Source organism: Manis javanica, chromosome 11, assembly GCF_040802235.1.
Source record: "Manis javanica isolate MJ-LG chromosome 11, MJ_LKY, whole genome shotgun sequence".
Lineage (NCBI taxonomy): Eukaryota > Metazoa > Chordata > Mammalia > Pholidota > Manidae > Manis > Manis javanica.
In genome coordinates, this window is record NC_133166.1 from 42,128,878 (window position 1) to 42,144,381 (window position 15,504).

General features: G+C 35.3%; 1 protein-coding gene across 6 annotated transcripts in view; it reads left to right on the forward strand.

The window, feature by feature from the left end:
* Positions 1 to 15,504, forward strand: part of GAS2 (growth arrest specific 2) — a 121,141-nt gene that overhangs the window by 41,388 nt on the left and 64,249 nt on the right. For all 6 annotated transcript variants that reach the window (XR_005063613.2, XM_037026988.2, XM_037026987.2 and 3 more), the window contains exon 4: positions 5,102 to 5,243. Coding sequence is in view for 5 of the 6 variants with exons in the window: in XM_037026988.2 (XP_036882883.2) it covers positions 5,102 to 5,243 (142 nt within the window). In the remaining variant the exon portion in view is untranslated. The remainder of the gene's footprint in view (positions 1 to 5,101; positions 5,244 to 15,504) is intronic.

Below are 15,504 nucleotides of genomic sequence, written 5' to 3' on the forward strand. Positions count from 1 at the left end.
ATAAATACCCTTTATTGAACATTTCTATACTTAGATCATATTATTTAATTTGCACTCACACATACATAATATATAGATAGTGAGACGACTTGTTTTCTATGTACATTGAATAGAAGAGGAGAGTGAGGGACAGAAACATTGAGTACTTTTCCCAGAGTAATAGCAATAAGGTGATGTAGCTGCGTTTGAACTTGTGTAACTGGATGCCAAAGCCCTACCAGGTAATTAACCTAAAAGGCAATGGATTGATTTTAAAGCCTTTGAAAGTAAATTAACATTCTGTATTTTTATCCCTGTGGAACTTGCTTATTGCCAGAGAGAAAACTTTTGAAATTCAAAACATTCTTTCATATGCTAATCATTTGATCTGTAAGTATTGTAGCAGCTATAAGCAGATACTTTGGGTTAATCTTGCTGAGATATGAAAAGATAAACATTAGACTCTCCATGTTAGAAAAGCTAATATGCATCCTATTGACTACTTGCTTCTGATCCCTATGATGTATTGGTAGTTATTTCTAATTTTGCCAACACAAAATATTGAATCCTGGAGGCTGGAGAACAGTAGCATGATTGGTCCATAAATGAGCCTAAATTTCTACCCAATCTCAGTTCATCTCGGTAACTGTTTTCTATTCATCATTCCATATTTAGTAACTTTGAAAAATAGTTTGAAGGTAGTACTAAAAATTTTCAGTTATGCATTTCTTATTTTTGGGGAAGCATTTTATGTGTATTTATGCTATGAATTTACTGAATTTTGAAGGCTCTGTATACATGTCCCTTGGGAATATAAAAACTAATACAGTGGTTGCCCCTGCCCCAACATTGATTATGATCTAGTGTGAGAGGTCAAGTCTAACCCTTCATGCATGCATTTATCATGTATGAGACATATGTATAATAGCATTGCCTGGAAAAACTTACATAAGTAAATAACTAAAGATGGCATGTACTATAAATGCTGTATAAGTTCTTTGGAGAATTGAGCTCCAAAGAGTAAAGGGAAAACTTACATGGAAGATACAACAGGTGAACTATGCATGGTGGTTCCCTTTTGAAACCCTAGTTATTTAGATCTGAAGGATTCCCCCCCGTAACTGTGGTCCATTCTTCAGCTATTCGAGATACACGTCTATAACTCTGGGGGTAAGGGTGGTCCTGGCCCCTGGAGAATCCCCTATGGTACCGGTGAAATTGAAATAAGTCAAGAGAAAGGATGGGTTGTGAGAAACCACTTTTTATTGCTCATAGTTTGCTCTATTCACAGGCTGGGTCTGTCCTGTCTGTCTCCTCCAGTGGTGGGTGGCTCACACTCTGCCCTCAAAGCACTCTCCCTGCTTCCTTCCCACCCCTTCCAAGAGGAACTCCATTGGCCAGGTCCTTGGTGACTGGCAGACACCAGACCAATTATGTACCAGGAATGGAGGGGAGGAAAGAATGTCTATTCTCTCTCCACCCCTTGTCCAGTAGGCTGCGGGAGGCTGCAGCCGTGAACACCTATCGATATATAGTAAATGGTGTAAGGCCAGGCGGGAACGTCTGGAAATTCTGCAGTTTACCCCACAGCTTCCACAAGTACTCAAGGCAGTTATCTGTCCTAATCCTCTTTATGCTTTCCTTGGCAAGGCAAGTTGATTTTATTGTGTATCAGTTTATTTTTATTTTATTTATTGATATTAAAGAAGAGACTCAAAAGACTGTTTTTTCTCCATGATTTTCATGAGAACATAGAGAAATTAACAAATTTTTTAAAACCACAGAACTGGAAGAGATATAATTGCTAAGGCTTTCAAAACTTCATAAATATTTCTGTGTAAAATATTTTTATTCAAAAAATATTTTTAAGTTCCAAAGGTATTGAGTGCTGGTATTAGTCATTTGTTCTTTAATTTGAGAACTTATATGTAATTACATAAATTGTGTAAATATTAATATAGTGTAGAATATGAATTTAATTATAAATGGTACAGCAGCCCTGGGAAGATCTTTGACCCTTTGGTTCTTGGTTGGTGTACAACCAGGAAGAATATTCAATCCTATAAACCATAAGCTATTGCTTTCAGCCAGTGAGCTGAAATCTTTACTCCTGGTTATAGGTAATAGTCTTTGTGGGTACTGTGTGTAAGAGTTCATTATCACTTGGACTAATGAGGATGACATTTTAAAATATTACCAAATAAAACATTTCATCTGGATGGAGATTGGAAGCTTCTATTCACACTATTTGCAGTTTCTTAGTCTTCACAGGATATGGAAGCATTAAATCCAACAGCTGCAGAAGAGAAACAAATATCCCATAAACCACTCAAATGCCAGGTTGTTAGATCAGTGTTCCTACTGAATTCCTCTGCTTTGGGAATTCCAAAATTATGAAGCACCAATAGCCAGCTTTCATCTTACTTGTCCTAAAATAATTTTCATGGCTTTCTATACAAATAAACTTTAAATAAATACTTAGATTCTGGTATATGATACTTAGATGACTTTGTAAGGACCATGAGCTTATAGGGGGAAAATACTGGTTTCAGTTTTATGCCCAGTGTTTTTCCTTGTAAGTTCTTAAAGAGTGGGCTGAATAATTTTTGAGGGCTTGTCACTTGTGGATACTCTCAAAATGTGTCCCTTGGTGCATTAAGTGTCAAATCAATCTCTAAGCTTCTCTAGGGCAACATGGATATTGTGTTCCTTTCTGTCATACAAACTGTGTATGTCATGTCCTTTAGCATGCCCTTAGCTATGTCAAATATTTTGTAGTTCCTAGATTATAGTTCCTGTATGCAAATTCATTCATGTTTGAAGTAGTTTCACATTTTTTTTTCCCTACCCAGGGAGGGAGGTTATAGATCTTAAGAGGACTGAGTTTTGAGTCTATTTATAATCGTGACTCAGTGGTGAACTTTGCTGTATTCACACCATAAAAAGCTTTACAGTTCCCTCTTGGTGATTTTTTTTCCAGCATATTCTCTTTTTTTGTATTTTGACTGACATAATTTACCTATTTTAATTATTTAATATGAAAATATTGATAAAATGTAAGTTACTCAGTCTTACTACTTATTTTGGAATTATGTAAAGTAAGCGATTCTCTATGCATTAATTGCCTTTCTCATTGATAATTACTATCCATTTGATGCATGTCCTTCTTGAAGTTTTCCTAAATTAGCATTATATAAATAAATAACAGCATTCATATTTATGATACAGCATATTTATATGCAATTTTCCTTTATATATGGTCATCTATATTGTGTGTGTACACACACTCCAGTATGTATGTGTATATACACACACACATCATAAAATGGAATTGTGACATATTTTCAAATTATTTGTTCTTGTTTAAGAACATACATTAAACATCTTCATGGCTGAATATATACATTTATCTTATTCTTTTCAAATGTTTGCAGAGAATTCCATTGTATTTGTATATTATATACTATTCTACCAGCCCTCTCTTTACATGTTCTTATTTTTGTTATTTTCCTGTTTAATCACTATTGTGTACAGGATATATGTAGGATGATAGTCTTAGAAATGAATTGCTAGATTTAAGGATATATGTATTTTCATTTTAATAAATACTAATTGAAGTTTGTATTTTATAAATGAGATATTATACTGTGCTATTTCTGATTGTTTTTACAATTTATATAGGAAAGTATTTCTTTGAAAACCATTATTTTACCAAGTTGATTAAGGAAGTATTGCTATATAGGTAACCTCATTATTACTTATATATTTATACAGTGCCTTAAGTATATAGCTATACAAATATATGTGTATTCATGCAAAAGCCTTATGTCCATCCTAAATCAAATTTAGTCAGCAAGAAGTAGATAGATCTTTGAGATTGGACAGACACAGCCTATAAGTGATGTGGTAATGGAATGTTTTAGTTATGTAGCCACGAAGTCCTTTGACTTGAAGAACTTTAGTAGTAGTTTGATATTAGCAGGAGTCCCCAATCCACCCAGGCCACTATTTCATTTTTTATAACCGTCCTTATAACTGAGCTGAACAATCAACAACGTTTTGGTTTTATTTGTTGGTTCAGTGAACAAAGGAAACATTCTATCTGTGAATTTAAATCACGAAGTGCTTATCCCTTGATCTTTTTACTTTTTGAGGCAAAGCTCAGTGTAGCCCACATCATCCAAATACATGACTCCATCTTTCACATCACAGTCACATTCTATGACTTCATGGAATGCCATAGCACCTAGTAATATTCTATTAAAGAAACACACACACACAACTCTTATTAGCACTTGGTGTAGTGTCAAGGGAGATTTCCTGGCTAAAATTTTATGAGGGACTGTTACAAGTCTGTTCTGGGTCACACCCTCCCTTATCTTAAGTATTTTTTTATCCCAGAAGAGAAATGATGCAGAATATCAATATGTTTCAAGATCAGAGATCAGAAATCCAGCGGAATTGTTTTTATTTTATATCACATAGCAATACCCTATGGTTTAAAAGGAAATAGTTTGCAAGAAATACAATATAATGGTATTATTAAGAGATTTTTAATATTTCCCTTCCTTGGTATTAGTGAATGAGACTCACAGTGTTAGATAATTTTGCTACTCTCTTTTCACTTTATAATTCTTTCATAACTTTTATAGTGTGTGTAAGAATGCAGGTATATCTGTGACATACATTATATATATTATATTCTAAATTTCTATTTCATCTTAAACAAATGAGAAAAGCATGTATAAATACTTTGTGGGAAATACTGATGGAATATTTAGATGAAAGAGAAGTCCAGAAAAACAACAGAAGAGAAAGAAAAGGGACAATCTGAGCCAGGAACGGGGCTCAAGTATATTTGTTACTAGATACTAAAAAAGCAAGGCTATGTTTATAGGCATAGGTTTTCATAGTCTCTTAATGCCAGCTAAGTTTCATTTGCAATTCACTTCCTTTTCTATAGCTCTTCACTAACTTTCTTATTGATATGATGTCACTCCAAAGCTTTTTGTTGAAAACAAGAATGTATGCTTAATGTGTCACTCTGAATGTATGCTTAATGTGTCGCTCTGATGACTTTGCCAGATATTCCACCAGAGTGAGATTTTCTTTTTTTTTTCAGAATCTGCCCTTGAAGAAGATTCCATGCAAAGCCAGTGCACCCTCAGGCTCTTTTTTCGCCCGAGACAATACAGCAAATTTCTTGTCCTGGTGCCGAGATTTAGGGGTAGATGAAACATGTCTATTTGAATCCGAAGGTTTGGGTATGTATTTCCTTCAGAATTTTAGCTGCTAAAATAATTATCAGTATTAACTATCAAAACTTTTTTTCATGTGATTGTTGTTAACTTCAAAAAAATTTGTAGTTTGTTGTGAACTAACGGGTTTGTTGTAAACTCAAGTCTTTGAAGGTAGAAAAGTGCTCGCTCTCTTATTATTGCTCACCTTTTGATTAAGAAAATAGGAACATGAGTAGCACAATCCTTTTCAACCTAAAATCAAGTACATATGATGCAAAATGGGGGGATATTGGAAAACGCAGGGTTAAGTTTTACCACCAGGCTCTACCCTGGAGTAGAAGGGTAATTATATATGCTCCAGCCATGACAGCACTATTGTCTTTTCACCTCTACAAAAGTATGAAAGCACCATTGTCCCTTAACTGTGTTTGTTCAAACTGAAGTTTGTTTATTTGTTTATTTATTTTTCAGTGAGTTAAAAATCAGGCTAGTAAGCAGAAGATTGTGATAATTAAAAATGATGAAATAAAAGGCAGATATCTTAGTGCTAGGTTTACTCAGAGAATTATGGGTTATTTTGTCTTGTTTTGTTTTATAATTGATATTTGGCAAATCTACTTTCAGACCTTAGAAACAGCTTTTGTATTTCCTTGGGAGAAAACATACATTGTTTAGTGTTTCAGCATTACCTGATACCCTACCATTCAATGTTCAGACCTTCTATAATAAGCTGAACTTTAGTATAACTCTAATATGGAGAATATTGGAAGTAAAGTCCTAATCTAATGAAATTGAACTAAGGTAGGAAAGAAGACATGTAGAGGAAAAAAAAAAACTTTGGTTCTTTTGCCTGAAGCTTTAAAAACATCAATTCACAAAATCACATAATACCAAATATTAACTTGAAAGTAAACTGAGCATCCTTCAGAGAGAACAAGCATACAAATTGCCATCCAAATGTCAGGATACCCCTTACCCCTAAGGCCTCAAAAACAATATTCCCTGTTGAACTTGGGAAATTGATGGTAACAAATAACATCCTACTCATTTTATATTCTTAAGGAAACGTATATTTGTACTAAGAGGAGATTATGTGATATGGAAAAGATTGTTATCAAATGTCTGAGAATTCTCTCCGCAGAGAATAGAATTACATGAATTTTAGACTTGAAGAACATTTTCTACTTGAAAAGTAAAACAACAGAATAATTGCACAGTAGCAGACTGCATACAGCAGCATGCTCCCTGAATGCCCATTATATAAATGGGCTGGCAGTGTTCTTACCATTTCCTCACATCAAAATAAAACAACTGGTGGAAGATACATGTGTATGTATATAGCTGGTTTTTTGGGTCCAGTGGTAATTTTACTTTCAGGTTTATAAGAATCTACATGAAAAAAGGATTATAGAAAGAGAGTGTGGAGGGATTATTAGCAAAAAGACTCCTTGAGATCTAGTAAATGTCTCTCTCTCTATGTACTTGTAAAATCAAATTTTAGTCATAAGGGGTACACTCTTCATGTGTGGAAAAATAACATCATGATTTGAAATCTTGCAGTGCCCTTGCCTTGCTTAAGAACTGCCACATGGGGAAACTGCTTTGTTAATTCTCTCATTGTACAGGTTTTCATTTAAAGAAGCATTTTTTCAGTTACTACTCTAGGCCAAGTAGATCACTAGGAGCTATGAATGGAAATATGATTTTGTCTCAGTTTTCTCAATATCCATGAGTTATTTTTTACTTGAGCTAATAAAACTTTCAGTTGGAATGCAAGGAGCTTGGATGGCTTTTTAAAACCCCATGCAGGTAATAAGCAAGAAATATATTTTATGTTAAAACAAGAAAGCCCAAAGCAATTTATATAATCATGGTCCTGGTATAAAAATACATATCCCGTAGCATGTAAAATTATGTCAGTAAAAATCTTGAGATGGTCTAGTTCTTCACCCTGTTTGAAAAAAAAACTGACTAAAAAGGAATGTCCATGATAATTTATATATAATAACTGTTAAGTATTTTGTTAAAAAACCTTTGATTCTGATTATCTTCTATATTATAATTTAGCTTATACCTTGTAATTAAAATGTACTTATATATCCAAGAAATTTTAATCAGATCAAGTTGTTAAGGCTTACACAATTTTAAAAATATTTTTTAATCCTTTTAGTGCCAAACTGAATCAAGTAGGCTTTCTTGTTTGCTGCTCAGCAAAAAGATAAATCTGAAATTTCTGCTGCTCAGAATAGGACATGAGGTGATGTATAATGGACCCTGTGGAGACAGAAGAGGGAGCCAATATTACAGCATTGACTTTAGGATTACTCAGAGAAAGGCAGCAGCTGTGCCCATAGATGTTAATGATAATGAAGAGGAAGAACAATGAGAAATTCCATTTCCCCAAGTGGGACGCTTTCTCCTTGGATTTTTCTTATTATTCACTGTGGGTGAGGAAGTGATTCAGCCCGGCTGATGGCCCTGGACTCTGTATTGCAGAATTGACTTTCTGCGACCGTAACACGGTGTACCCTGCTTGATGTCTTTTCACACTTCACTTTTGAAAGGGAATTTAGGGCAAGAGTTTTTTTCTTTTTTCCTTACCTCAAGATTTCATTTCAGCAGCACACAAGATGAAGAGCCTCCTTTGTGTCCTAGTGTTTTGAACAGCAAATAAAATGAAAAGATGCCCTGATGAAGGGGAAAATCTGTTTGAATGGATGATAAGGTAGATCACTGTACTGAGTGTGTATCAAGAGGCTTCTGTGTTTAGCTGTTCAAAGGCCTTTGCCTGCATAAAGGATTCTTATCTTTGTAGCAACTGATACGCTACCCTCTGTTGCAGAACCTCTTTGTACTATTATTTGTGAGAGGATCTTGATTCACGACTCATTCAATCTGTTCTCTTTCCAAAGCAGCTAATGACAAGAAATCTCAGTGAGTGGGGAAGGTATGGGATGAACTAGGAAGTAGGGACAGAACTTATTCTTCACGTTTCTTGTCTTTTTGATTCTTGGCAGATAACTTTCTGTGCCATACGATGCAATCAAATACAGAGCATAAGCCTGCATTTTATCTTCTATGACATTCTTGATAATTTTTCTTCTGTGAAATGTCAGTTCTTAGATCATAGAGTCACTATGTCCCAAATAGTATTCAAAAATGAGTCAAAAGAAAAATAGCAAAGGTCATGAACAACCTACCCATGAAAGACTTATTTAAAATATCCAATCAAGATATGAAAATGTTAGACACCTCAGTAATTAAGGTAAATTCAACTAAAAACTATGAAAAAATTAGCAAATGTTAAGAAAATTGCATATTTTGTATTGAGTATGTAAGAAATAGGAACTTCTATACATTGCTGAAGAAAGGGAAAAACTGGTATCCATTCTTGGAGGGAAATTTGACTTTCGGATCAAAGATCTCAGAAGTGTTCATATATTTTTACCAAGTTGTTTTACTTCTAAAAGTTTACTGAAGGAAATAGAGGTAGGTACCAGAATGTCCACTGAAACATTTTTTGTAATAGTAAAAGCATATTGAAATGAACTGATTCTATGACATGTAGGGTAGCTTAAACAAAACTAGTCATCACATAGACACCAATCAAAAATGATATTCTAGAGGCTTTAAGGATATGGGAAACTTATGATACACTATGAATATGAAGTCATTAGTGTCTAGTAAATAATAGTAAAACATATTCAGAATTTGAAAGACAGATAAATAGGAATTGGGTTGTAAATGATGCCATTTTCGTTTTCAGTGATCTATTAACACCCTTAAAACACTGAACACCTGTATACAATCTAATCTGAAACACAAACAATTTTGTTTATACGAATAAAATTTGAACCAATTTTCACAGAGAATTACTTATTGACATCAAATTTTGTGCATTATGTGTTATGAGGGCTGTTTCACATTGTTGAGGCTCAACTGGCATTTCAAGTGCATATAGAATTTTATATGGCTATAGGAACGGATGACAGATCTCTCTGTGATCTGTGGAACATGCTTGAACCTTAACGGGTCTACATGTAATGCTCACCTACAGACCTGCACTGTTCAAACCATGCTGACACATAAGTCAGTGGCTGTGGATTATCTTTTTCATGTCTGATTTATTAAGACTAGTGATTGGTTTCAAGGGATTACCTAAAAATCTTTAGAATTGTGCTCTAGGTTAAAAAGAGGAGCATAATGTTTTCTTGAATTTAAAAGTATGTAATTCATCAATCTAAAAACTGAGTATTTCCCCAGTAATTATTATAAGAGAAATGAACTTTAGTTTTAATTGTGGAGTGAAGAAAAAAAATGTTTAGAACACTCTTTGTGTGAAAGCATTTCTGTTTTCAGTTTGGCAGAGATGGAAAATGAATTCAACTATATTAATCAGTATTCTTCATAACAGTAAATGTAATAATTTTTCAAAGGTTAAATGCTTTAACCACCTTTTCCAATATAATGCTGAATATTCTGATATGGCTCATTTTGATTATTTAAATTAAGACCAAGAATCTATTATTTATTCTCAATCTTAAAACAATATAAGTTATAAATCCTAAAACTGGCGCTCTTACATGAATTTTTCCAAGATATTTTAAGTAAGAAACTATCTTCTTAAATTAGTGATATTCTTCTGTGGGGGACTTACTATTTGTAATTTACTTTAGCACGCTAATTTAGAAATGATCAAGTTAGTTTAAATGTTTTTCCCAGAGCCTTGTTTATTTTGATTTATTTGTATGCATTCTGGTGAGCTGGGAGACGGGAAAAGAAAAAGGTGGGAAATTTTTTTAAATGCATAAGTTTTTGCTTTGCTGTGATTGTGTCAATATCATTATGTTATTGGATGATTATAGGATTTGGAGGCCAGTGACTATTCCTCATCTATTTCTCTGAAAAGAATCTACTCAGCAAGAAAAGGGTTTGCTATCTGCTGTGTAGCATGCAAATGTGTGTGATTTGTTTTTATTTTTATTTTCTGTGTTTGTGTTTGCTGTGTGGCACTGTCTTGTTTTGATGCATGACTCTGATGAGCAGTTTTACAAAATGCTTTGTTCTTTTGCACATGGGCCAGTCACTGACCCACATGCAGTATTACTTTGATGTTGCTGCACAAAAGTAAAACAGACTGTGTGTGGATTTTTAAACACTGTTTTCCGTTTTATACTTTAAAGTCAACTTTTGCATCAGAAAAAGAACCTGTGCCTACCTTCCAGTGTTTGGTAAATCATCCCTTGTTATTGTTTTCGTTTTCGTCTATACTGAGGACTCTAAGAGTATTTCTATGAAAAAAGTTCTATTACTTTGATTAGCGTAGTATCACAATTTCAGAATACCCATTCAGCTTTGGGTTATTTAATCACTCTATTTATCTACCAGGAACAATTTATTTTAGAATTTTTGTTTTTTAACACCTGTTCTTATCAAGTACTTACTTTATTAGCATCTCAATTCACTTTTTACTTTTGAAATCTGAAATCCTTTCCAAATTTAGGCATTTGCCCTAGGCTAATGGAAAAGTGTAAGAGATAGCAGTCTGGAATCTGATTTAGAGAACCAAATATCTCCCTGGAATGATAGGTGTGTCAGGATTTGATGGAGTCAGGGTCGAATTAGGAAAGTGGACAGCTTTTCAGCTTTTCCAGGGTCAAATTTTCACTGTATGATACCCAATGTTAATAGCTATAGTTTCAATAATGGTAGCACCACATGTGTTTATCTACTTTCCCAACAACCATCATTTATAAATGGGAACACTGAGAGCTAGAGAACTAAATTTCTTACCCACTGTTACACAGCTTCTCAGTGGCCCCGCTAAGGTTTGAATTCAGCTCCATTTACCTCCAAGGATCATGCCCCTGTGTTACAGAAAGTTATGCTATGTTTGAGTTAATTTTAGAAATTCATATGATTGTTTCAACTAAAAGGACAAATAACTATAAACCAATTAAAAGGGACTCTTGCCTCTTTCTGCTGTTCTGAGTGATAGTGACTTAATCCATGGACTTGACGTAAGGTCTGGGTGCTGGAGAAAGAAAGGAACTACCTGTTCCAGGATATCTCAACTTCGTGGCACAGGCAGTGTTCTACATTTTTTTCTGCACGTCTTCCATCACTAATGAGATTATGAATGAGTGCTCTTGTTTATATGAATTATATGGAGGGCATACCCTATCTTAAATGAGTAGTGATGCTGAGAAATTTGGATACACACACTCAGCATTACTGAGTTTGTGAGATTCTTTTCTTGTTCACCTTTTCTTCTCTTTAGTCTTACCTCAGATCACTTGGAAGGCACCTAAATTGCTGTTCTATTTCTAATTGCCTTCTTCCTTTAAACTCAGATTTCTGCATGGGTCCTACTGGGAAAGACATAATATAGGGAGCAGTTGGGACCCTCTCTTCACTTTCTTGGGAGGCATTCCTTGTACCTTATCAATCGTGCCCAGAGAGAAGTGCCCACAATACCCATTAAGGGCTTATCCAATGCATATGGACTATTTTTGTTCCATTCACCATTACCACTCTTATCCTAAATATTTGTACAGCATATTTCATATATCAAGGCACATTTAAGTATTTTTAACAAAATAGACATAGGAATTATAACCGATGTTTATTGTAACAATCATATCATTGATTATACAGTGCTTCTCCAACCTGAATGTGCATACTCATCACCTGGAGAGCTTATTACAATGTAGAATCTGATCAATAAGTTGGAGGTGCTACCCAATAATTTGCATTTCTATCAAGCTCCCAGTTGATGACAACACTCCTGGGCTGTAAGCCATATGGAAGTAGCAGAGAAGTAACATTTATTAAGTGCTCACCATATATCAAGCTCTCTTAACCATAAAATTGCCTCATAAGGAAGAGCAAGTATAAAGCAAGACCCTGTTTGAAAGATGAAAAGATTATGCAGCCTGGGCTAGAACCCCATCCTTCTGACTTCTGCTTTAATGTGTCATCTACTAGCCCACATTTTCTGAGTATTAGAATCTGTTCTCTGCTCTGGGAATGTGGGCTGCTAAATTAATTAATGACATTTTTACAAATAATGTTCATCCAAAATATAATTTTTTAAAATTTTCTTCTTAAATGTAAATCTACAAACCAGTTTTTCTCAAAACCAACATGAATATGGTAGCCAAAGGTCTGTGGAAACCAAATAGACAACACAGTTTTTCATGGTTTCATTTTTTTGCCTATCTGTTCCAACTTAAATTTAGCTAAACTATACATTCATGGTCGAATGCATTTTATCCTTGCAGACTCTGTGACATTGAAACTCTTCCCCCTGCGGTAGCGGAAGGCCTCATTTTCTATTCCTGGAGCGAGCTGCATTCCATTTGACATTTGATGCCCATGAGATTTTTATAGAATCTAGGTTATAAGATTGAGTCTCTTGCCACGTATTTTTCAATAGGGATCTGTGTTAGTTTTCCCAGAGGTGTTCTGCATTATACTTTTCTTTGAAATGGTTTTGATTATTTAAAAAAGGAGTCTTCAGTGATAAAGCTTTTTGCATAATAATAACCATTGACTAGAGAATTTGTTTGGAGGAAATAAAGCAATAGTGATTCCTCTTCCTAACTCAAAGTGAGATACTGTATTAATGTTACAAAGACAGAGTGAAAAAAAATGTTTCCCATTGTAAACGTCAGAATATGAAGAAGTTTTCTAATTTTTTTGTAAAGGTGAATCACTATATATGTTTAAAATGAGTACTATGTATGACTCCATAGAAAGGCTTTAGTTCAAACTCAATACATTGAAAGGTCTTTTCTGATCATTCTGACAAGGACATCTATTCTGTTTTTTGATCTTCTAAAATATATGATACATAATCAACTTAGGTAATTTATTGAAAATAGACACATCTAAATTATTTTATTCTCAGAGACAGAGGAAATAAATAGTAAGATGTTTAGTATTTCACAAAATGACATGTCCTAATGAAATTGTTGCTTAAACTTAATATTTAGCACAAACTTAGGATATCTGCTATATATCAATGTATGCTGGCCAAACTGACCTTCTTAACCTGAAATTTGATTAAATTTAGAATTAACTATCTCTTATATAATATAAATGATAAAATATTCAAAATACACTCATTCTAATAAGAGCATTTTAAATTTTACATGTCTTCCAATAGAGGATTTTGTTCTAAAGTTTTTCTACTGCTTAGTCTAGTAAATGACCTGATAGGCACACCAAAAAAATGCTTGGAGAAAGAAAAATAAGTGAATTAATGTTCACTGAACAAGAAGAAAATAATTTATAACAACAAAAACAAAACTAATTATAATAAAGAAAAACAATTTTGGACAAGTCTTTCCTATTACAAACACAACCTAAAGGTTCTTTTTTTCCCCCTCTTTTTTCTTCCTCCATTCTTTAAATATTAGGTATCATATTCTGTACTCTTTGTCTATCTCTTGATTGACTTTGGAGATAGTTGATTTGATTTTGCTTCTGCTTAGTAATTAATTGTTCTAATTTCTTTACTGTGTTTTTATTTCCCCTGGTGACAGCTATTTAGCCTTAGGAACACTTCCATCTATAGCAGTCCCTCCAAAATAAACTGTAGAGGTGATTTGTGTGAGGTAAATTCTCTCAACTTTTGCTAATCTTAAAATTGTTTACTCCCTCCTTCAAATGTAAATGATAATCCTGCCAGGTAGAGTATTCTTGGTTGGAGGCCCTTCTGTTTCATTGCATTAAATATATATCATGCCACTCCCTTCTGGCCTGTAAGGTTTCTGTTGAGAAGTCTGAAGATAGCCTGATGGGTTTTCCTTTGTATATGATCTTTCTTCTATCTCTTGCTGCTTTTAAAAACCTGTCTTTGTCCTTGAACTTTGCCATTTTAATTATTATGTTTTGATGTTGTCTTCCTTGGGTCCCTTGTGTTGGGAGATCTGTGCACCTCCATGTGTTGAGAGACTATCTCCTTCCCCAGATTGGGGAAGTTTTCAGCAATTACCTCCTCAAAGACACTTTCTGTCCCTTTTTCTCTCTCTTCTTCTTCTGGTACCCCTATAATGTGAATATTGTTCTGTTTGGATTGGTCACACCGTTCTCTCAATATTTTTTTATTCCTAGAGATCCTTTTTTCTATCTGTGCCTCAGTTTCTTTGTATTCCTCCTCTCTAATTTCTATTCCATTTACCATCTCTCCTACTACCTCTAATCTGCTTTTAAATCCCTCCATTGTATATTTCATTTCAAATATGGAATTTCTTAATGATTGAATCTCCATCCTAAATTTGTCCCTGAGTTCTTGAATATTTTTTTGTACCTAGTCTATGAGCAGATTTATGATTTTTATTTTGAACTCTCTTTCAGGAAGATTGGTGAGTTCAGTTTCATTTGGGCCTTTTTCTGGAGTTTGTGAGATTTTGATCTGACCCAGATTCCTTTGATGTTTCATACTTGTATATGGCATCCTCTAGTCTCCAGAAGTTCTAGTCTCTGAAGCTGCTCAGCCCCTGGAGTGATGTCAGGGGTCACAGGGGAGCAATGCTGGTGCCTGGGGGGAAAGAGCTGCTTCCTGCTTCCCAGCTGCAGTGCCTGTCTCCACCAGTGGGCTGAGCACACAGGTGTAAACCTCTGTGCTTTGCATTTGTAGCTGCCATAGGCAGGGCCTCACTCTGGCTGGCCTGATGCCAGGGCAGGGACTGCCTGTTTATGAGCTGATGCCAGCAGGCCAAGAGGAAGGCACAGCAGGCCGTGTATCACAGTGGGGGGGGCCTGGGAGCTGAGTAGCCAGTCAGGGGGTTGGAGCACCTGAGGCTCCTGAAAGTTCCCAACCTGTTGGGCAGAGTGTGACCAGACAACCTTGTCCACCTATCCCTTCTCCCATGCAACAAGCTCCATGCAATCCCCACTCCTTCATCAGCCCTCTGGCTGCTAGGAAGCCTCTCAGACTGCCCAACTTCCCTTTGTCCCAGAGCAGCCAGATGTGAATCCCTGTCCTCCACAAACAGCTGGAATCTCAGTCTCTCCAAGTATTCCACCTGTCTTAGCTTTCCCACCCCACTAACCTCCAGAGCACCATGCATTGTAGGTTTGTGCTCTCAAAGCAGATTTGCAGGGCTGGGTGTTCAGCAGTCCTGGGCTTCCACCCCCTCCCAGCTCCGTTTCTCATCCTCCTGCTGGTGAGCTGGGGTAAGGGAAGGGCTTGGTTCCTGCCCAATCAAGGCTTTGGTACATTTCCCTGTTTTGTGAGGTCTGCTCTTTTCTCCAGGTGTATGCAGTCTGGAGCAGC